A 24,422-nucleotide genomic window follows, 5' to 3' on the forward strand; every position below is an offset into this window, starting at 1 on the left:
ACAAGTCAGAAAAATAATTTGTGTTTTAAATTAAAGTTGATTTAGGGTTCAACCTGGACTCGAGTCCTTGATGTAAGTAGATACGACTATTCTTGTGTCAATCCTAAGTTAGAACTGAAAACTCGAGTCCCATCCAGTTACGTTTTAGACCAAAATATGGTTTCTGAAAGTGATTGTGGTTAATTTACGAAGAAAATAATTAAACAATAGTAGCTGATCTTGTCTATATTTTATTAAAAGTAACAGACTTAACCTTACAAACCAAAATTCGTTGCTTGTTACCTTCTACTTATTGTCTATTATTCAAATATTTGGCAATACAAGACAAAAAAACACTTTAAAAAACAACAATAAAAAGAAAGGTATTCAAATACTTTGTGGGGTTGATTATGCCTAATCTCGTCATTTTACAATAACACATTTTCAAAATTTGAAATATAAATATATACATTAGTGTTGGGAATACCAAGACCGGTCTGACACATTTTTAATTATAACTCATTTGGTCCACAAATAAAATTGATATTGATGCGTCATTTAAAAAAAATATTTATAAAGGGTTGGACAGTTTCTTTCCCAGATTCAAACGAAATGGACTTCAGCAGTGGTGTCGCTAGACCTTATTTTTATGGAGGAGGGGGACTTGAGACCATAAAAGTGTCTGCAGAATCCCCCCCCCCTAAAAAAAAAAGAATATTTTATCATAATATCATAATCATCATATATATAGCCCGTTTTTGTTGTTATCACACATGGAATCCAAAATGATCGAACAGATCAATCCGAAATTTAGCAAGTAGATATGTTCCTATGATATTTTTTTTTTTTTTTTGTGCCTGCGAGGTAATTAAATGTCTATTTTTGACTGAGATAAAAGATCAATTTCCTTACTTTTTCCCTGTGTATTTTACTACGTTCCTCTTTCTGTCTTCTTTTCTTCTACTTTCATTAAATATTTATATTCCCCACCTATCCCAAAATCTTATATCAGCTAAAAACCGATATCAAGCTTACACGAGTTAACTTGTCCAAGGACATCAAACATGCCAATGCCGTTATTTCACATTGTGACTGCTAAATATGTTTTGAGTTAATATTTTTGTGTCCGATCAACAGTTTACTAGCATTAATTAGTGTTGTGCGGATCCTGATTTAGTACTGAATACTGCAGTTCCGTTATGTTCAGTCTTGGTCTAGTTCAGCTTAGTCCTGCATATACGTCCTTAAACGAATAAAGTTTGGTACATGAATAAGTCACTTAACTTTTTTTTTATCAGTTCTAATACTGAGTGTCTGAAGGACTTACTGAACCGGTCTTAAGACCGGACTGGATTTCACAAATTGAGACTGACTCAACTCTATTTATAATCTTTTTTACTCGTCCAAACACATTTGAGTCACTCTGTTTGTATGAATATTAAGGAAATGGTTCGTTAATGAAAGAAGTTCCTGTGGAAAGCATGACTATTCTTTTTTCTTTTTATTCCTCCTCTTCTTTCCCCCCATTTATTGGTCGGCGTCATTAAGCTTCTTTTAAGCAAAATATATGGCCTGTAAAAATCCACACTATTTTTTTATTTTTTTCTAAAAAATGTTTTGTGTTAGTATTTTTTTTTTTTTTTTGACCGTTTGAATATGCAAAAGAGGGTTTTTTTTTTTTGCATAAATTTAACTCTCTCTTTTCTCTCACCAACACAAAAAAGATTAAGCATACAAAGAATGGAAGAAGGGAAAAACCTTCTAAACATTCCGAGGTAGATTGATTTATCTTTGAACTTCTTCAATATGTGTCCTACTGAGATTCCCTTATTCACTTTTTTTTTTTTTTTTTTGTTTTGTTCCCTCTTCCAAGGTTACCATATATATATATTTACATACATATCTATATGCATATAAGTTACTCAAGCCTTGTCGACACATTACTAGAAACAAAAGAAAATAAATTTTTTAAGTAAAAGAAAAAAGTTATTTATTTATGATGTTGGTTGTAAAAATCAACTCCTAACTATCTACAAACCCTTTGCCTTTCCATACATATATGTCATACTTTTATAAAAGCCCTTGGGGATCATTGCCCTAATATTCACACATAGCTAATAATATCCATGAGTCCGTTTTCTGTCAATACTATAAAAATAAATAAAAAAGAATTGATATCCCCACAAAAAATACACACATAAAGAGAAAATAATGCCGGATATATGGAAGTTAATAGGTATATATATATATATATAATCAAACCTTTTCTAAGAGCTACTTTTTTTAACGTTTCAGAGCACAAAGTAGCCAGTTTTCAAATATAGAATTGTTACAAAATAAGGAACTTGGTTAAGAGCTCATCTCCAATAAGCAGTCATTTTTTTTAGTTTTTCTTGCCTGACCGTTTACATCAGGTTTGAGTGTATGTGTAGTCCATCAACAAAAAAAAAAGCTAGAATGGTTTTTCTCAAAATTGAGTACTTTTTTATTCTTCAACTAATATATAACTACCAGCAAATGCTACTGATTAATTCTAAGCAAAAAAGGATCATTATAATAAAAGAATTAAACCACTTCAAAACAACAGTCCTTCATCAACTCCATCGGCCTTGAATGGAAGAGTTTAGTCCGAGATTTAGTTTTTAGAGCCTTAGAGGGAAATATTGTTTTTTATGTCAACTCACAACATAATAGCACATACAAATGATAATTATTATTATTTCTAAAGCAAGGTAGCGAACAAATGGGGTTCCATTTGAAATATAAACAAAATGCATAATATAAGCCATGTAAAATTAGTCATATCCCAGCGAGAGTAAAAATATAAAGAACTATTTGTCTAGTGTAGAAAATCCAGTGTATTTTGGGCATGTTTAATAAAAGAAGCGGAAAATCAACATGTTAAATCAGACAATTTGCAAAATGTTTCGGAGAGAAACAGTTTAGCTGTCATGACGTTCCATTAGATCACCTACAAACAGCTGTAGCGAAAGGGTAGGGGAGAAGGAATTAAACTAGGACATTGGGAAGAATTACTCGGATGCCGCCCTCAATTCTCCTCCGACTCCAACATAGACTTACAATTGAATATAATTGAATTTAGTAGAAAAGGAAGGTAACTACTCAATAGTGAAATAATAATTAGTGATAGGATGATTAATCGGGTGGTTTTTTTGTTTTGTTTTTGTAATTGGAATTGGCTTGGGGCGAATAATGTTAAATTGCAATTCTGGTTCTTATTAAATAACGATGTTCAACTGTTTTGTACCCCCTTTTTTAACTTATGAATTAAAAAAATTTTTAAGAAAAAATTAAATTTTCAGGGAAAAACTATTTATTCTGAAAAAATTTTCAAAAAATTTGATATTAGAAAATTAATCATTGAAATTTTGGGAAACAACTTGTGATTTTTTAAATTTTTTTACAAAAAAGTTTATTTTTTCTGAACAATTGAGAATTTTTGAAAATTTTCTCAAAAAAAAAAAAAAATTGCAAACAGATTTTTTTTTTTTTTGAAATATTTTGAGATTAGCCATGGTTTTTTCAATTTTTTTTTCCAGAAAATTTAAGTATTTGTCAATAATTGTGTGGTTTTAAGAAAAAAAAATATTAGATACCAAATTGTATTTCTGAAATTTATTTTCGAAATATTTAATATTTAAAGTTTTTACCCAAAAATGTAATCCTTCTAATAAAATAAAAAATAAACCTAGCCTCGCCTTGACCCCCTTAAATATTATCCTTTGAAAACAATCATAAGAAGAAGGTATTTTCTAACTATTATTTTAAATATTAAAGAATTGAACTCGGCATTGGGAATTTTACTAAAATGGCATAAGAAAGGGCATTGGGATTTTTTTTTTAATTGTCCCATCACTAATAAGAATGACAACAGCTTGGGAATAGAAAATTAATTTTTTAGATTACCAATTCCAAAAGAAGAGGTCAGCAAAAAAATACAAACGATTTACACACGATATATGTTGCTTTCTGTGAGAGACGAAATATCTGCTGACAGCAATCACGATAAACTATATTGCTCCTTGAATGCTGATACGTTTGAATTTTCAAAAAGGAGAGAAATAATTAATGAGAGTATCTTAAAGGTTACCAAATTACACTTTTTTCATAATGTACATCTGCAAAAGTTTAGACTCTTTTCACATCCTTACTTATGTTCCCTACAACACACAGCAATTTTTAGAATCCTGACTGATGATCTGGGCTTTAAAAACATCCTCAGCGTGTAGGTATACGATTCTCTCTCTCAGACCAACAAGGCTGAGCGAGGGATGTGCAGTTCTTAACGTGGGGAAAGGTAGAAACGATCAAGCAGAGTCCTACAGTCCGGATCTCAATCTCAGTGGCCGATTTTTCTCCCTGAAGCTGAAGCACCTGCTCTGAGATAACGATTTTGATAGCCATAAAGACCTCAAACGTGGTGTTCAGCGGGTGAATAAGTTAGTGAACGAAAATGAATTCTCCAGGTAGTTGAAGAACCATTTCCAAGACGTTATCCGAGCTGGATGAGACTATGTGCCATGATTGAGTATTTTTTTTATACTTTAGAATATAATTTTTTGTCTTACTTCTGCAGTTTTTAATCATTTCTTAAGAACCTATTACATAATAATATGTAAGGAATTGACTCTGAGTGGTTTAAATAAAATTTAATTTATTATTTCTAAATAATAATATAATCAGTATCATAATATTTAGTAGAACACGTTATACAATATGTACACCAAAAATTGTAAAAAGATGCGAAAATATAGTGAATATATAATATGTTTTGTATACGTTGTAAGTATGAATGTAATAAAAATAACATTATAATAATCATCATCATAGTTGGAGTTTATTATACAAACATCATCGTAGCTCTTACGTCATCATCATTCCTTGATTAAAGTTCATTTTTTAATTAACTAACAACTAACTAACTAACTTAATTAAAGCATTCCTTTGTCTTCCAAGATTATTAGTCTGAGGATTTAGCACTCAGATCCGTGGCCATGAATTGGGGCTGATGTAGAATAGGGAAGGACATGTTTGAGAGTGGGGGTGAGACTCCTCTCCCTGTTGAGGATAGAGAAGTAGGCGGAGATAGTCCTCCACTAGAGCAGAGGAATGAGGATGGAATGGAGGAAGGAGGAGTGGGTGTGAGGGACGTGGGGTTGTAGAAGCTAGGTGTGGGAGATCCACTTGGTGAAATGTTGGAGTTGGGATTCATGCGTTTTTCTTTTTGGCGTCGATTGCAGAACCAGACACGAACTACTTCTTTTTCCATGCACAATCCGTCGGCAACATAGGTTATTTCCTCCGATGTTGGTTTGGGATTTGCGTTGAAGGCCCTTTCGAGTGCAATCCGCACTGTGGTGTCAATTGAAGTTCTCTTTTTACGTCGGCGATTAATGGCCTCGGCAGTTGTGAGGCTGGCTGGGGAGAGGAGTTGAGATGTAGTTGTTGTATGATGAGTAGAGTCCGCATCCTCGAGCCATTTTTGGAGGAGAGGCTTGAGCTTACACATATTTTTAAAGCTTAGATTTAAAGCTTCAAACCGGGATATCGTGGTTTGAGAGAAGTCATTTCCATACATTTTTCCCATGGCGAGGCCTACGTCTCCTTGGGTGTAGCCCAATTTTATTCGCTTTTGCTTGAATAATTTGGAAAACTGCTCCAGTTCTTCAAGATCCGTGTTCTCCTCCGGGGGCAAATCAAGACGAGTTGGGAGATTGGAAGGTCTTGTTGTGTACATATTTGGTAGTCCTTGAGATCCTGAAGAAGACGGAGAAGAGGCTGAAGATGAGGATGAGAGCATGACGCCTACAGGAGTGGAGGTGGTCATAAGAAAATTTTTGGTAGCAGAGTTTGGAGATGTAACCAGGGCCTTGGATGTTCTTGGAGAGGGAGGAATGCGCTGAGAAACCGAGGACAACGAGGATGAATGGTTTGTTAGAATTTTGGTAGAAGGTGGGAGTGCAACTTTATCAGAAGATGAACAATCCTGAAAACTGGATAAGTTCTGAAGTTGTTGGCTAGCTTGGGCTAAAGCTTGCAGCTAGAAGGAAATAAAAAAATACAGAGTTGAATTCATTTGCAATTTAAGTAATGATTATAGACGAACTTACAGGATTTTGAAGAAGGGAAGTATTTTGGCTCATCATGTTGACTTGAGGATTCAATAGAGAGAGGGACTGTTGTATCTGAGCCAAGGCTTGAACAGCTTGTGCCTGTTGTGCCAAATCGAATCCAGACTGGTTTGAAGGTTGAAGTTGTTGAGAGGCAGCAATTGCAGCTGCAAGAAGTGGATTTTGACCCATGACAGAGGACAGCTGTGGATTAGCACCTAGAGCTAACAACTGCATCGCACTTGACTAAAAAAATTCAAAAAAGATTTGTGAGTACAACTCAAGTGAAAAAAAAAAAAAAGATTGTTTCTGCCTTACCTGCTGAACGGATGATTGTCCAGCTTGGAATGCTGCTGCAATGGCTTGTTGAATGGCAGAAGAGCTGGAAGTGGGTGGTAATGACGATGATGAGTTATTGTCGAGGATTTCCTTGAGCCCAGTGGCAGAGGATGAGGTAGTTAATGGCGAATTGGAATGATTCTTGGATGAATTCAGCATGGATTGCTTATTACTAATAAAACTGTTGTTAGACACAGCGGCAACAGCGTGAGCTGAGGTAGGAGAGGTCATGTTGTGGTTATGAAGAGTGTTTGAGTGCGGCTCCAAAAGATGTCGATGATGGTGGAGGTTCGTAAATGGGGATCCAAGGACAGAGTTGGATGATAGGCTAGTATTCGTCGTCGATGGTGTAAAGTCCATGAATGAGTCAGAAAGACCCAAGGGTGACTCTTCATTGCGTTTACGATCAACGGGGGAACGGGAACGAGATCTTGAGAGTCGTCGAACACGGAGAGTTCCTCCAGTACTACTACTTCCCCCAGAGCCTTTCAGCTCTTCTTCGTCTTCATCCTCTCCAGGAGAGATGTGATGATGGGATAGGTTAGAGGAATGGATAATGGGATCTGGAAGAAATGAGTAAAATGTAAGTGGAATGTACGGTTATTTATGGTGAGACGGAACTAGTTTTGTCTTTTCATTAGTATGAATATAATTTTTTTGTCATACTTTTCTAATAATAGAATCATGATCAGTTTTATGTGTTCTTAATTGGATTTGAATGAATTAATTAATATTCATGACCATTAATGATTATCTTGACATTTATTCTTTTATTAAATAGACTCTACATATTTAATTCAACTGATAATGTCAACAACAAGAAAAAAAAACGAAAAAAACAACAAAAACGTGAACCCCAGCTTCGAAAAACCAACTTACAATAGCAAAAATGAGTAGAAGATAAGTGAGAAGTACTGTATAAATTTTTCATCACTTATAATCAACACCTTAGAAAAATCCGCAAGTGAAAAAAAAAATAAAGCCACACATTCTTTTCAAGCACAAAAAATAAGCGAACCACAAAAACGAACAACAATTCACTAAGACAACAAATATTCGACTAGGATATCATTCCTTAGACTGATTTCATAGTAAGATTTTTTTTTTTTTTTCGGGAACAAAACAGGAATTTCAAGACAAATATATACGTCAGAGGGAGTGCGGTGATGCTATTATAGCAAAAGTGTTACATTTTTGCAAAATAATACTCATTCATGGAAAAAAAAAAACCCCTCAATTTAAAATAAAAACATTTTGCATTACAAAAAACAATCAAAAACCATTCGTTACATCCGTTTCGTAAATCCTAATCCCCACTCGCATAGACAGAAAAAATCAATCAGAAAATCCAAACAATATCAAATTACAAAAGATATTCAATCAAAGAATCAAATTTCTTATTAGTAGGATTTATAATTTCCACAAATTTTTGTATTAAAAAACTATGAAGTCATAATGAAAAAATTTTTTTTCTCCACAATTTCAGTTTATTTCCCATGTTTTCACACATACATATATATATATATATGTAGATGCCAATCCGTATATAGTGAGCATTAAATCATAATTTAGGGTAGAAATTGGTTCTTTCTGGAGTGAAAATCAGTGTACAAATCCCAAAAATAGATATTTTTTTAAAGATATGTATTGATGGCTTTATTCCTTTAAAATGCAAAAATTATCGATTTTTTTTTCGAAAATGTATTTTCTTATTATTATCTAAGTAAAAAGGGACAATACTTTTTTTATTTAATAAAATTTTTAGTCACATAAATCAAGCTGAAAAAGTAAAGTCCCCAATTTCCTTAAAAACGTACTTTTATCATTTCAGATGTATAATATAATAATTGTATGAGGAGATTTATTATATTTCGTACCGTGTAAAACGCTCTTTCTTATCTCGGCACTTCTTTCATTTTACCAAATAATAATATGTAATAATAATTTTAGAAAAAAACAAACACAAGTGACAAGGAAAAAATTATATGGAATAATTTTTTCCCTTTTTTTTTTTTTTTTTTGGTTCGATTTCATTCCCATGTTGACAATATATTTTAGTGTTGCCCCGGTCCCGAAATTGGTACTCTTTTTCGACTAGCAACATTTAAAAAAATGTCGTTAAGCTGAGCTCACATGCAAATACAAGGGTGCTTGGAGGAAGGAATGGTCTAAATGACTCATATTTATAAATCAAAAACATAAAGTTTTTATTCATAAATAAACTTTGTATGGCTAAAAAATTTGGTGGCTTACAGTTTTGTTTGTTCAAGGAGGGAAATCCGTTCAGAATCCGCCGTCATCGGCGGTAATAGTATAATCCCACTGTGAGAAGAACTGATGTCAATGATATTTGAGTATAATATCAATATAAATATTCAAGTACGGCAGTACTTGAATGTACCTCGTACAGTTATACCCAACAAAAATAAAATGTATATCTATATTTTTATTTCATCGGTCTGAATTTCTTTGTTTTTGCAAATTAATATTAAATATTAGACTTCAACAATAACCTACAAATAGATCAGTGGTTCCCAACCTTTATGGTACTGTGACACTTTGATAACGTTTTTCAAGTTGCAATGACCCTATGGATAAAATTAATTTGCTTGATCTTCCTTCACATCATTTAGTGAGCTAAGGACTGTCATATTTTGTTGTTGGTACTTGCCACCAAAATCAAGTGTTTTGTTGTTTTTTACACCATTAGCTTTATGTTTAAAATACTGAACATCCCTACTTGCAAGGTTAGGATGTTTTGAGTCTTAATAGCATTTAATTTTTGCAGAACTTCATCGATTCGATTGACATCATTTCGTAGCAAGCATTCTGACTTTTCAATTCCTGCTTTAATTATGAAAGTAAATCCATATTGAAAAGTTCTACCCTACATTTTCTTTTCTTTATATTATCCCCTTCCAATTTATCTTGGGCAATCCGAAATTTATCAAAATAAATTGATTTAAGTTGACTATTATAATTAGAACAAGGACCTTTGTTGATTCAAACAATCAACTATTTTTTGAAGGCTTAGGTGACTCTAGTTGAGATCACGATCCACAGGTTGGGAACCACTCATAAAGGCAATAATACTTATATTTGTAATGTCTGAGTAAGGATAATTTGGCCCTCAACCCTGGATATGTAACCAAGGGTAATTAAGATGTCGTCTAACAAGGGTCCAATATATATATAAGAGGGATTTCATGTCCTTTGTCATGACATCATCGATTTAATTTCCCATGAAGAAAAGACAAACTATAATTAAACAATTTCCCTGTATATATATAAATATTAATGAAACAAGCGACGGGTACTTGATAATAATTACCCTCCCCCTCACCTTTACATGAATGTATTATTTAATGTTATTAATTCATGTACGGAATTACCTTCATTCCGAGGAAGCGCTCTCTTCATTGGCTCCTGCCTTGGAACCTTACATACTTATATGCATATCATTTGCATGAAGGAAAAAAAAAAGAAAATTTCTTTATATGAAAAAGGAGGAGTCTAAAGTCTAATGTTGGTATATATAAAAAGAACGAGAAAGATAGAAACAGAAAAAAATATATGGCTACGTATGTAGATTAGGGCGGTGTGTGCCTTCAACTTTTTGACGAATTACCAGTACAGCCAGAGCGCAAAAGTTGTCATAATGTATAAAAATAACATATGCAAATTTTCATTGCTCTATGACGTCATTTGTAAGTCACCGCATATCGCCATAAAAGTCTGAGAAAATGTAAAACTCATAATTAAGTCAATTACTTTTAAAATATAGCATTTATTGTACTTTTGCATTAATATACATTGAAAGACAATTCAAACATATTTTATAATTTATTCCCTGAAGTCATTTTTCCATTTTTTTAAAGGAGATAACTTAAGAAATTTGAATCTCGCCGATTTGGAAATGTAAAAAAAGTGCGTGCTATACGCGGATAATTAAAATTTCCTCAGGTTATTCATCTTTTTTGCTTCATAGAGGGACTCTAAGCATTAACTTCTCAACTATATATGTATTACAGGTTAGAAAAATATCCATCAAATTTATTTATTGCAAAATAACGCATTGAATTTCTTTTGACTAAGTTATGAATTTTTCGCTCGATAGGCTGACTTTCTAAAATACTTAAATAATATTTGTTATTGGTTAGAAAAATTTAACTCAAAAGTGGTTTATACAAAGTAACGAATAAAGTTTATTTGTACAACTTTATTGATTTTTTTGAAACTTTGGCCGAGATGTTCGATTTAACCAGAAGACTTTTTTCTACACATAAATTTTTTGTGGTTACTCTATGACAACAACTTAACCGAAATTTGAAGCATTTTGAATTCGAACCGTCCTAATATAGATAGATACAGATAGACTGAGCACGTATCTAGTATACTAACTGATAAGTATGTATAATATTATAATCAAAAAGGCGAGGACCTCCAACTGCGAGTCGTAGATACGTACAAGGGGCGTTTAATAAAAAACAAATAATATACATATCATTTACGATTATATGAGTATATGTAGAAAAAACTACTTAAAACGACTACTGGGTAAATACTGGACCCTCCCGTTTTCGGGTTATTATTTTTAGTAATGGGATGGACAATATTTTACTACATTGCAAATCTTTAATAAATATAATAATTTGCCAAAATAATTACATTAAATTATTAGTGATGTAATAAAGAGTTTAAAAACTGGTATAGAGTGCAGTCTTATCAATTTGAAAACTTGCAAATGATGTAAACACAATCAAATCTGCTATAACAGCCAGCAGTTTTAAGCGTGTCACTGCGCTAAGCGGCCTTTTCCAGTTTTCAAATTTATAATGGTTGCATGAAAGGTAAAGATCGTTGAATAGTTATTTGCACTAGCTGTAGCTTTTTCAATATCCCTTGCCTGACTGCTTAAACAGGTTTGACTGTATTTATACATACATAGGATAGTCATATCAACTTTAAGAAAATTTTCTAATATTATAAATAGGATCCAACCGAATCTAACAGCAATCTGTTTCAAGCATGTCACAAAGCTAGGCAGCCTAATCCAGTTTTCTAATTTAAAATTGTTACAAAATAGAAAATCGAATTTAAGAAGTAACTTGTACTATACTTTTGCTTTTTCAGCATCCTTTGCCTTTACTACTAAATACGGATTTGACTGTATTTATGAATACATGCAGGTAGCCATATCAACTTTAAGAAATTAGCAAATGTTTTAATATTGTAAATACAATCAAACCTGGTCTAACAGCCATCTGTGTTAAGCGTGTTACTACAATCAACGGCCTGATCCAGTTTGTAAATTTAAAACTATTACAAAATAGGAAGGCGAATTAAGAAGTTGCTTGGATTAATTAAGCGATCACTTTTCAGTTTTTCTTGTCTGACTGCTTAATACAGGTTTGAATATTTTATGAAATGCAGAAAGTCTTTTGGTTGTGAATGTAAACATTGGACGCCGCCCAAAGCCCATCACTAATTTGTGGCAACCTTAATTGTACTTTTTACTTTTAATATTCAACTTATATATTTTTTTTAATGTACAACTTTACTTTAATAATAATTTAAGGGGCATAAGATATGTTGAATGATTTGCAGTATTTTAACAAATGTTAGTTTGCCTAATAATTGTATTTAAATATCTACATATACATTAATAAATCATTCGAAAGCACTGCAAATTGCAAATTAATGAGATCGGATAAATTTTCAATCTGTTATAGAAAAAAGATCAAATAAACTATATATTTAAAAAGTTCCATATGGATACTAAATCAAGCTTCTCAAATACATAATTTGGGCTTTAAACTACTGTTAATAATTCTGGGTATCTCAATTCATCCCAGAAATTAAGTAATGAATCTCATAATTGGCCGAAATGGGTCAATAAATATATGAAATAAAAAATAAATAAATTTTGAATTACTCATGAACTTTTTGATTTTTCTTCAAAATGGTTTTTGCCTTGACACAACACAAGTGTATGTAAAAATCGGAAAAAATTATTGATTTTTATAGGGGGAAAAAATACAAATAAATCTTATATTATTAGAAAGGGAATATATCAGTGCTAAACAGTGCTTTATGTATAAAATAAAGGCTTCAAACTGTAGTTAGAACTCGCGGGTACATTAATCCATTCCAGAAATAGTTTATGAATCTCATAATTAACAGAAAAGGGTTAATATTTATATATGATTTTTCTTCTAGATTGTTTTTGTGTTGATATATGCACGCATATGTATATATATATAGATATGTAAAATTTCTACCAGAAAATATCTATTAAAATTAACGTATATGTAATATAGTGAATAAAATATTGTTAATCTTTTACGATGAGACTCTAAATATAATTTTGCGCTACTCACTTCCAAGCAAGTTTATATGATAAGTCAAATGACTTATCAGGGCTTGAACTAAATCTACTTTTTATTTGTTTTTTATGTCTTTTTATTACATTAACTGGCCAATTTTTTATTTCTTATATATTTTATGTTCTATAAAATAATGCACTTTATCAAAAACTTGAATTTATTTTTGAAATCAATTTAAATGATTAAGAGAATTCTCGGGGTTTTCTTATTAGTAAACTTGACCTTTTGATGCGTGGATTCATTTTCTCTTCAAAAAAAAAAAAAAAAAAAAAAGTATAGGAATAAAATAAATGCACTTTATAAAATAATTACGTTGTGTGAAATCACAAAAAAAAAAAATGTTAATTTTTTATGGGGCGAATTTACACTTTACACGTATTTATGAGTTCTTTCCATTATCATAAACTATTTTGTTTTGTAATGATTTAATTAGCTACTCATAAAAATAACTTGTAATTCTTCTGTTGTTTTTATCAATTAGAAACAATAAATAATTTTTGACAATTTTTCGTGAATCACTTTTTTTTTACTTCGCAGCGTTTTACTAATCACTTAAGCCAATAGTCATTGTATTGTATAAAACCCCTTATATGAAGTGTGTTCTCTTACCTTGTGACGAAGGAGATGTTCCACGACTGGATGCTCCAGAGCGTGATCCGAGATTGCTCCCTCGATCCTCTTCCATTTTATTAGAATGAAGAGGTCCAAAAAGACTTGCGCTAAAAGGGAAGGTCCCAACGAAATTACTACTGGCTGTAAGTCCGGGCTTCCCTGAATTTCCATTATGATCCGCACCGGTGGATCCTGCGGGAGATCCTGCAGAGGCTGCTGCCGCAGCAGCAGCTGCTGCAACTGCGACTGATACAAAATCTTGTCCCTGATTTTGTTGTGCGGCTTGGAGTAACATGATTTTTGTCAGTAGGGGATTACAAATGGAGTTTATTTATTTAATTTAATAGTCCAATGTTGGTGTACGGATGGTTGTTTTTTTTTTTTTTTTCAATTTCAAGAACTAGAGTAGATGGATTTCAATCTGATGTGATGATGTGATCTCATCTCCTCATGATGATGATTTGATGAATATTCTTTCCAATTAATGAGAGATGACGTCAAATTAGTGTTGTAGGATAGTGTTCGATAAGTCTACAACACACAACAGCACAAATTCTCGTACATGCATGCACTCACAGTGAGATCTCTGACTTGACTGGCTAAAAAAGACGGTCGATATATTTTTTTTTTTTTGGTTGTACACTAGATAATATTATTATTATTTTTTTCTTCATATAATATGAAATAGCGGCATTTTTACAGGTAATTTTAATTCAAATTTTTCCCATTTACAGAGCGCTCTCTGCTTAAGCAGCGGTGCGTTCGTCCGTTCCTTCTTCCTCACAGGAGAAATAGGAGTAGTAGCTTCTTCAACAACTGAGCGCGTTCATCGTCTTGGGTTTTGCAAAGGCGCATCCCTTTTGCTTGCTTGCTTACTCACTTGCTGCCTGTGTTCATCTTCAAGGATATTTAATATAATAAGTGATAGTTCAGCACAAAAGCAAGCTTTAACTACTTATTTTCAAAATTGAGAGTGGATTAATTTTGTATTCTTCCGCAGATTATCGTCAAGTTCCATCTATAAACTATTCTTATTAACCTTTTGAGAACGCCAGAAATTGCAACCAAAATTATTTGTCAAATTAAAATGGTGATATATTTTATTTGAGAGACCATATCGAGGCCAATATAAGTCCCTTAAATCAAATAAAGGGCCTAAACTATAGCTAAAACTCTTGGTTAACCTTATTTAACCCACAAATTTGAATAAAAAGCCTCTAATTGACTCAAGTACATCTATGAAATATTGGCCTGAATTTAAAAAAATAGGATTTTACAGTCTTTGTTCAGAATTGTTTTAATGTTGATATATCACAAATGTATTTTCCAATATAGACAAAGAGTTACAAAACTGCTCTTTCCCAGATCCAACTTCTATTTTGAGAACAATTGATCAGCTACAGGTGTACGTTTATAGTTGAACGTTATTTAAATCTTAGATTATGAATATGTACAGTTGTAAAGAATTTATGCAAATTTGTTCTGGCGTTCTTTGTGTCATCAATTAAGTGTTCTACTTCTAGGGTATTAGTGATGGGAAAAGGAACTCTCTCTACTAACTTAATTTCTATATTCCTGTTAACCAGTTAGTAAATAACTTATTAGTACTTTGTTAAGCTTCCAGTATAACTCAATAAAATAATGAAATATACTGAAATTGAAACTTCTAAAATAAAAAAATCTGATAAAATTTTAAATTAAATACCCAAATATTTACAGGTAGTTATTGGTTAATATAAGAAATATAGATAAATAACCATACATCCATTCTTAAAATATATAATAAAGTAATTATGGTGTAGTTTAAAATTTATTTGAAAATTGAATCGAACAAATCGTTCATTTACACTTAAGATGGTGGGTTACCACATCTATCTTGAATGAACACGTAGTTTATTTCTAATTACTTTGCACACTATAATCTTCAATGACGTCATAAATTATATCATAATTGATGTAGACACCATTTCGGAAGCTCAAAGTTGTTCTTTTTACTATGTAAAACGAAAAAATTTCCAATAAATCTGTATAAAAATTTCCAATAAATCAATAGCTCAAAAATTAAAAAAAAGACTTAATTCCTGGATAGAATACTACATCATGTCAATGATAACCAGTGATATTTGAATTAAATCAAAGTAATATGTACTATATATCCATAAAAATGGGTTGATCCGTAATTTTTTTATCAAATAAGGACAACATATTAGTATAATTAGTTAAAAAACACACTATTTGATTCTTTCTCTTTTAAAATTTAATTTTCATCTACACCAGGGGTAGGCAACCTTTGAGACAGTGAGTGCCAACTTCAACGTTTCTAATCAATTAGTGTCCCACTACCAACAATAATGGTAAAATAGATACACAAACTAAGGAAATATGTTCTAATATGTGCGTGCCAGTGAATATGCCTTCGCGTGCCATAGGTTGCCAACCCCTTATCTGCACTATTGGAAATAAGATTGTATAATGATGTAATAGCGTATATTTTTGATAAACAAAAAGGGTTTGAGTAGTTTTATTTCTTGGTCCCATTTTGATATCCAATAATTCACTATTTTCCAAGAATATCAATGCAAATAAGGTTTGTATTGTTATCAAAATGGAATGTTTAGGACCCCAAATAACCAGCTTCAAAAATTATATCATCACTTGGAGTCTTCTATATATGTGTTGACACAGGATTGATTTGGTAACCGCCTTTATTTTCAAAACAAACGATCCTTTTATAAACAACGCATCACTACAAAGTATACATATATAGATAGAAGGCATGATGATACATTTATATATATGGCCTTTTTTAATGTAGTCAACTGCACAGGCATGACAAAGTAGGTTTGTTGTGTTTGAAGTATTATGAGGTAGAAAAATGCACAATAGTGCTCTAGATTAAGATGTATTTAGGTGTGGATATTTGTAATGTCATTCCAAAGAAAGATCCAATGATATGGCTCTTATTTTTACTCCTAACCTATTGTCGTTTCGAATATATACAACTTAAGCCCATCTGAATAGTTCTACTGGATTAGAGAACTAATAAAATCATTAGAATTTCATATATTTATTTATTTTTAACAAAAAAGAAATATATATACAAGTATTTACAACCCCTATCATGTCTTTACTTTTATTGTATCTCGCAACCTCTCCCTTTAAAAACAAAAACAAGGGGGGAAGGCCAAAATCAGCTGGTAGTTGGAATTATTCAAAGTACAAAAGCTGATTTTTATTCAACCAATGAGTCTTCAGAATACTTATTAGGGGCGGGAGCAGAAATATCGAGAGCTGACAACTAAATACGATGTACTTTTTTGAGGCAGGAAAATAAATCTGTGGGAACTATTGACATAATAACAATAATATCCTTGCTAAAATAAACTATCTAGGATATAATTTAACTGCAATATTAAAATTAGGCCCATAGCTGAGGCATAAAAGAAATTCCAACAACTTAAAAACTTGAGTTTTCGCGGGTTGAATCAATGAAATTGCGTTCAGAAAACTGATTAGGGGCATTAATATTAGAAAAATCAATTGTTCACAAAAAGAAGAGAAAATTGAATCCCCTTAGAATAGAAGTTGAGTGATGCTTAATTGTTTACATCCCACAAGTAATTGTAAATTTTAATTATTATATATTTTATATGTTTATTATATCACACAACCTTTCTTCTTAAATAAAATAAATTAATGGATAATAAATTACCGTTGTAAACTTTACGATTTTAAATGTTCTCCCGGGTAAAACCTATAATAAGCATTGTGTCGTTCCTTCATTACGCAGCTCCGTTTTATTAACTTTTTTTTTATCAGTTATTGTACTTACTGTTATAAGGACCGACGGTCTTTAAGACCGGTCTTAAAAACTCATAGGACTGGACTAGACCGAATAAATAGGGTCCCACACAACACAGCTTATAAGTAAAGATGGAATGAGTCTAAAGGAAAAAGATAAAAAACATGTCTTTATTGATAATAATTTATAATTTAATAAATAATCTACAAAATCTAAGAAATAATTTAAAAATAAAGTTTGTGAATAATTTGTTCATTTATATTCAAAAATTACATAGCATTTCTTTTTTGGAGTGCACGCAGACATCACACTGAAGCAAAATATAAATACTTGGTAAGTAAATAACACTATGTTAAACTGAGTGAAAACGGGTCGGTTCAACTCTTTGACAAGTGATAAATGGCTCTTTGGCACATTTATATTATATTTATTATTATTCTTATCCCCCCCCCCCTCTTCTATAATGAAAATACCTGGGTGAAGGCCACAAAAAAATAGCAACTACTAATAAGGGCAAAATAAACGATATTTTAAGGATTTATATTAGTACATTCATAGATAATATGAATATATATAGATGGGGCTAGTGTTCAGTTTAATAAACAGACTCAAATCTTTGAACAAAGTCCAAAAACAAACACCTCGTGATCAACATGTGCACAAATATGTTGTATACCCGATAGTCCAAGGGGATACAGCGTTACTTCCCTAACATAAGAATTCCCTATTTATTTTTTTGTCAGCTGTCGATTCCCTCTTCTGATGGCCATATCATAATTTATCATTTTTGATAATAAAAGGTAATAGTAATATTCTATAAATGACTATGTAATCCCTCAGAATTTACCCTCTTAACTAATTATTAAGGAGGTGAATTTCACAACCGGAAGAAATATTTGAGGAATCCTGACGTGTCATGAGTAAAGAAGGTGAAATGGATGAGCGTTGTGTCTCATTCTATATTACTCTGTAACAGTTTTTCCCAAACTTGTGTAATATCCTCCACGCGTGTGTGTGTGCCGAAAAGGCTGCGAACACGATAGCATCTCCATCTGGACCGCTACAAATCAAGAATTCTATTAAGGATAGAAGTGGTGTTGAAATCTCCCATATAGCCAAGAAGAACCAAAACTTTTGCAGCAACCATACATGTGACTTCTGACATGCATTCATGTGTCCCTGCTCAGCCCTCACCTCAACCCACTGGACTTTGCAGTTTGAGTAATCTTAGAGAAGAATGTCTACCGCCCCTCTCATTCAAATTTGAATTTGCCCCAAGCTACCATCATGACAGCGTTGTTCATCGTCAAGAGATGCCAATCTGTTTACCGGTGTATGAAGGATAGTATTGATTGTGACGAAGGATATATTAAATACAAAATGTAGCTAAATATATATTTAAACATATCATAAATTGGCTTTGAGTGGACTTTTCTTGAGTCCATAAAAATCACGTTTTTATTAACTTAGTGATGCTGCTGAAGTTTTGGGTCTCCACTCTGTAAAATGGTACTTCAACTAAATTAAAATTGGAATCGGTAATTGAAATTACATTATGTCATTAAAGAAGATCCTGTTTATAGTGTAGCCCCCAAATTGATGAGTAGAAAATTATTTTCTTACAAGCAAGAAATATTATTATTAATATTATCCAATAATTTCTAAGTGCAAGTGAATTCCCCTCAGCGACATTTAAAACAAATTAAAAAATTGTCAAAAAGTATGAAAATACCAATGTAAAAATGTCGTGACAAACCTACTACATCCTTAGACCATGAATCTATTCAGACAAATATGTGCGTTTTCTCTATTTTTTTTTCTATAGGCTTAATAATACTACAATACGTAAAAGGTTTGGTGATTTTTATCATAATAAATAACGGCAGAAAGTTAATTGCATTTAAGTTCTTTATCTAAAATTTTATATTCGAATAAAAAAGTATTTTTTTTTTTTTTTGACGTATAAAGTCATTTCTCTATCAAATTAAAAATATGTAATGGAATTGACCTTTTAAAGCCATATTATATGCATATTTGACATAAAACTATTTGCTATTCGATTGACCTTACCTTTTCTATTGGGTTTTTATGCATACATATTTCCTTACATAACGTTGAGCTTGCCCGAATATGTTTATCAATGCATAATTGAATGTAAGACTAAGAGGATCAGGGGGAAACTCATTTGTATTGTTGATTCAGGGTGTTCTAGAATTAGAGTCTGTCAAACTTTAATGTCATTCAATTAAGAGTATTGTGTGTAACATATGGACTGAAAAATCCTGGGCTTAACAAAAGAAAACACGTTTTTTTCTGTAAAAATTGGCATTTTTATAATTATTATTAAAAATTTGCATTCTGGAGCAGAGTCCCCATGACACTTTCAAGCAGTTGCTTAGCTCAAACAGTATTGTCTTCTATCAAGAAGAAGTGCTAAACTAAATTACAATATTGTTTTTGATCAATTGTTTTGGAAATAACAAAAGTATCGTCACACTTAACAGAATGACTCACAATCACATGAAACAAATAGTTATGAAGTCTTGACAGCTGTCTTCTGAAGTTTTGTACTAAGTGAAAATGAGGTGAATTATAAAAAAGACCATCTATTTGTGAAACCCGGGACTTTTCACCTCATGCATTAGATAATTCGTTATCAGCTCATATAACCTTAACTCTTTTTTAACATTGCAATGTAAGGTATGGTCGAAGGGGAGGCTAATGTAGTCCAGAGCGTCAAGAAAGATTCCATTGATTGCAGCTGTCGAAGTCCCATGATAAGATCCTGGAAGACGTAGTGCCTACTAAGATACCTAGACAATGTATTTTTCAGGCTCCTTTCCCCAATTTTTTTTTCATTTTAAAAGGTCTAGTTAAAAGAAGTCCAGTATTTTTCCGATATAGATTTGGCAAATTTGGATCTGGCGTTGTATAAGTCCGATCGGGTCAAACTAAATGGTATTAGTAAGGTTAGATTTTGTACCAATAATACTTTTAACACAATTTTATTATTGCTTCACTCTGTATTTTTAAATCAAGTATCAAAGATATAATCCGCTAAAGTTTACAGTTTTTCTTTGATACAGGTGAAAACTCAAGCCAGATGGCTAAAAATGTAAATCATGTTTATGGTTCGGATACTGTAACAGTTAATTATATGCAATTTAATTTTCGTCGATTCCGTTTCGATAATTTTTATACTATAGATGCACCACGCTCTGGAAGACTAATTATCGAAAAAATCGATTAAATTTTGAAAATACGTTGCCGTCTTCATGTAATTACTGTTTCAATTCCCCAAGAAATAAACTTTGCACAAAAAGCCGTTTGGAGCCATTTAAATAAGGCTGGATTTATAAAGAAAATCGATGTATGAGTTTCAAACAAGTTAACTAAAAAAAGTCATGGACGGAATTTCCATCTGCAAATCCCTACTTAATTGCAATAAAATCGATGGATTTTTGAAGCCAATGACTACAAGTGCAAACGGTGGGTGAGCCAGGATCAACAGTCAGAAGGATTTTTCTGTGTGTTTGGGGGGATTGGCAGAGAATAATCTACTATGAGCTACTCCCCTATGACCAAACTATTAATTCGTAGTTGTTTTGTCTAAATTGGACTGTCTAAAGGAAGCCATCGCACACAAGCGGTCATCTTTGCTAATAGCAAAGGAATTGTGTCCCTACCAGGATAAAGCCGTGCCACCCATATCGATATTGAGTTGCTGGAATCTCCAAAAGCTTGGTTGGGAGGCTCTTATGCATCCAATTTATAGTCTAGACCTGATACCATGTGATTACAACCTGCTCCTTTCTATTGCGAATAATTTTGTTGGTGAAAAATTTGACTCAGAATAAGCTTATGAAAATCGACTCTCCTAGTTTTTTGCCAATAGAGAAGAGGGTTTCTATAAAAGAGACATTATGAAATTACCTTCATAATGGAATTTAAAAAAAATATATAATGGATTTATTTTTACTACACCTATATACATATAAATGTTGTGAAAAATTTGAGCTATCTGTACAAGTTGTAACTTGTATACGCAAATTGTACAAGTAACAATTTATTTGTCTTAAAATAAATTATTTAACTACAAAATTGAGCATTGAACCTTTATAATGTGCCACAGAATACTGATATTTTATTAATCTGTATTAAAATAGTCAAAAATTGAAGCAACAAAGTTAGACTGAGGATATGTATTTGCCCTCTTGTTTGTTAGTCACTTGGATTACACCATAAAGTTACATATCAATTTTGATTTAACTTGGCACTAAGATTATATACAGTCACAGTAAGAGGTCATTAAATTTTGTAAGGTCAAGGAAACACATGACATAAACAATGCATAATCGAACAAACTTTGGAACAAATTAAGCTACATAGCTCCATTTGTTTTTATGCGGGGGGTTTGCGCTCAACCGAGTGCACATTCCAGTCAATTATTGCAGTATCATCATCCTAAGTACATTAAATCCTTCATTTAAAATTATTCATCCCATTTTTTTGTCGCAGATGTACAACTTGCTTAGAAAAGAGCAACTTGCAAATTTGTGATGTAATAAGTATAAATATTACAAATATACCAACCACTCCAGATTTGATTTTCTTTAAAAATCAAATCATTATCAACAAAGTCTATAAAAATTATTTTTTCATATAAATAATATCCATATAAATTTATTACATAAATTACATGTTTCAATAAAGTAGACAATAAAATCAAAGGAAAACAGTGTGGGTTGATCAACTTGTTAACACATCCTCATATTATGAATATCCCTCTATTAATAGTTTGTCCTTTCAAACAAAAACTGAATTGAACTTCTTTTTTCTTAAATACGTAGATAATACCACCATAAAATAATTTTACGGGAAAAATAAACGTATTTTAAGGCCTATATGAGCCTCAAAAATAGATAGGAGGCGTAGTTTATAGTCTATAGGGCAGGCGCTAAGGGGGAGGGCGTCATTATAATCATATAAGTAACGTTTTAGAGGGAGGGAGGGGGTGCAACTTTATAAAGTTTGAAAACCATATATTACATGGTTTGTTGACGTGTACATAGAATAAGTAACGTAAAACCTCAGATCTAGATATATTCTATCCTGTAGGAAAAAGAGACATTGAGTGTCCGTTTTGTATATATATTCCACATGGATTTTAAATGGACCATTTTAAAAATCAATATAAATTGTCAAAGGCTATTGCAACGGACAATGTCTTCAACTCGATAAAACCCTTGGACTTTATTACTATATAAATCCAGACTCCATTTGAAGTTTAAGAACAATTTCAGATATTCGACTAACATAAGTCTACATTAGGGTTTGATAAGAAGTCTGAATCTGAGAATTGAGAACGTTTTTGTTTTTTTTGTATAAGAAATATTATTCCAAAATTTAAAAAATCTGCACATAACTAAAAGCCACCAACTAGACTATTAAAGTATAAGAATTTAGACCGATAATAAAAAACTTTGCTTGAGTGACTTCAATCATCTACGAAACATTTACTCTGTTGAAGGGCAGTAAATTTTTACATGGGATCTTTGGCTCATATGTGGACAACGAACACTCAGGATTATTTAAAATAATCGTGCATCACTCTTTTTCAAAACTCAGACGTTTTATTTATATTTACTGCATTGAATTTATACCTGATACCCAGGGCCTGTAGTCACTGGAGGTTTTTGTTTATTTAAATTTGAAAAAAAGGGATGTTAGTCTCCAAATTGCACACTTGAAATGTTTCGGCTTATAAGAACAATACGTATTTTCTATTGTCTTTTCTAAAAGTCAAAGAAATGGTTTTTTCTCTAAAAAAAGAGTCATTTAAAAAATAAATTTGTCTCTTTAAAAAAAAGGCTATTTAAAAATAATAATGTCAGCACAAATTGATAAAAGTTTTTAATCCCCCAAAGACAGATCCCATCTTTTTTATACCTACAAATTCAGCATGTAACAAATTCTGTATTAAGGCTATTTTTCTTTTCTTTGAACATTCAATATTGTATCCATGTTAACACATGGCCTGACTATTTCCAGGCTTTTAAACACCTCATTTTCAGCGTGTACCAACCGTCAATAGACAGTAATCAAAAATTCATGGCAATCTGTTCATTAGTTTGTGAGTCATTGCGCTGATTGGTTCGCTATTTTTGTTATTTCCAAAAGAATATAAGAAAAAAATTAATATGTTTTAATTTGAAACTGCTTTTTGATTTTTGACCGTTCATGCCAAGCAATTGCTTGTAAAGTAGTATGGGGCTACTCCGCTCCATAAAGCAAAAAAAACAAAAAACTAATAATAATTTTAAAAAAAGAAGCCAATTTTGAACGAAAAAACACGTGTTTTCTTTCTTAAGGCCCGGACTTTTCAGCACATGTGTTTTAGTATTATGTCTTTTTCTGTTTTCTGTGTACATCCAATTTTATACCCATGATATTTACTTACCTACATAATTGATGAAGAAGATGGGAGAATCAGATATTACAAAAATAAGCGGAATTGTAGAAAAAAACAAATATTTTGAACGGACCAAAAAAAAAAAAAAAAGTTGAATCAGGAGGGGAATTCATAGAATTTACCTATAGCAGTATAAATATGTACATATGTATCTACCTATGTATGAGCTGTCAGCAACATCTTTCTCCTTGAATAAATAAATGATTTTTTTTTCTTATTTTGTCGTAAACATTTTCTTTCTTATTTTTTTTTTTTTTGGGGGGGATCTCTCGCCATCCACAAAACGGCATCATAAATTAAATATTGATGAAAATGTGAAAATGATTAACAACATTATTACAAAAGGTAGAAATAGGACGTCATCAAATACACAACAAGGGCGTCTACAGGGGTGGTTGGGCTGGAAAGGCTATAAAAAAGATTTTTTCTTACTTTTTTTTCTCAAAAAACTAATTATTTGTGATAGGCTTTGGACTTTTCCAATCATTTTGCCAAAAAAAAAAAAAATTGAATGTATTTTCCAAATATTTAATTTGGATTTTTTTTACTATAAAAATCCATAGACCCAATCTCCCTCTTAATATAATCCTATGGACGCCTGTGCACTTGTTTGACTATTGTGTTGGTTTTTTTAGGATTGCAGTCCCATGCAATTACGTCTTGGTCTCGTACAATTCAGTTCTACAAACTAATAAAGTTCT

At 31.8% G+C, this 24,422-nt stretch overlaps 1 protein-coding gene across 1 annotated transcript; it reads right to left on the minus strand.

Annotated features, from left to right (window-relative positions):
• Window positions 1-4,637: 4,637 nt before the first annotated feature.
• Window positions 4,638-14,045, minus strand: LOC121125309 (uncharacterized). The gene is made up of 4 exons (XM_040720471.2): window positions 13,445-14,045; window positions 6,429-7,012; window positions 6,111-6,356; window positions 4,638-6,040 (listed from the first exon to the last, which is right to left on the minus strand). The coding sequence occupies exons 1-4, from the start codon at window positions 13,740-13,742 to the stop codon at window positions 4,961-4,963; spliced, it is 2,208 nt and encodes a 735-aa protein (XP_040576405.1). The 5' UTR covers window positions 13,743-14,045; the 3' UTR covers window positions 4,638-4,960.
• Window positions 14,046-24,422: the final 10,377 nt, after the last annotated feature.

This window comes from Lepeophtheirus salmonis, chromosome 10, assembly GCF_016086655.4.
Source record: "Lepeophtheirus salmonis chromosome 10, UVic_Lsal_1.4, whole genome shotgun sequence".
NCBI lineage: Eukaryota > Metazoa > Arthropoda > Copepoda > Siphonostomatoida > Caligidae > Lepeophtheirus > Lepeophtheirus salmonis.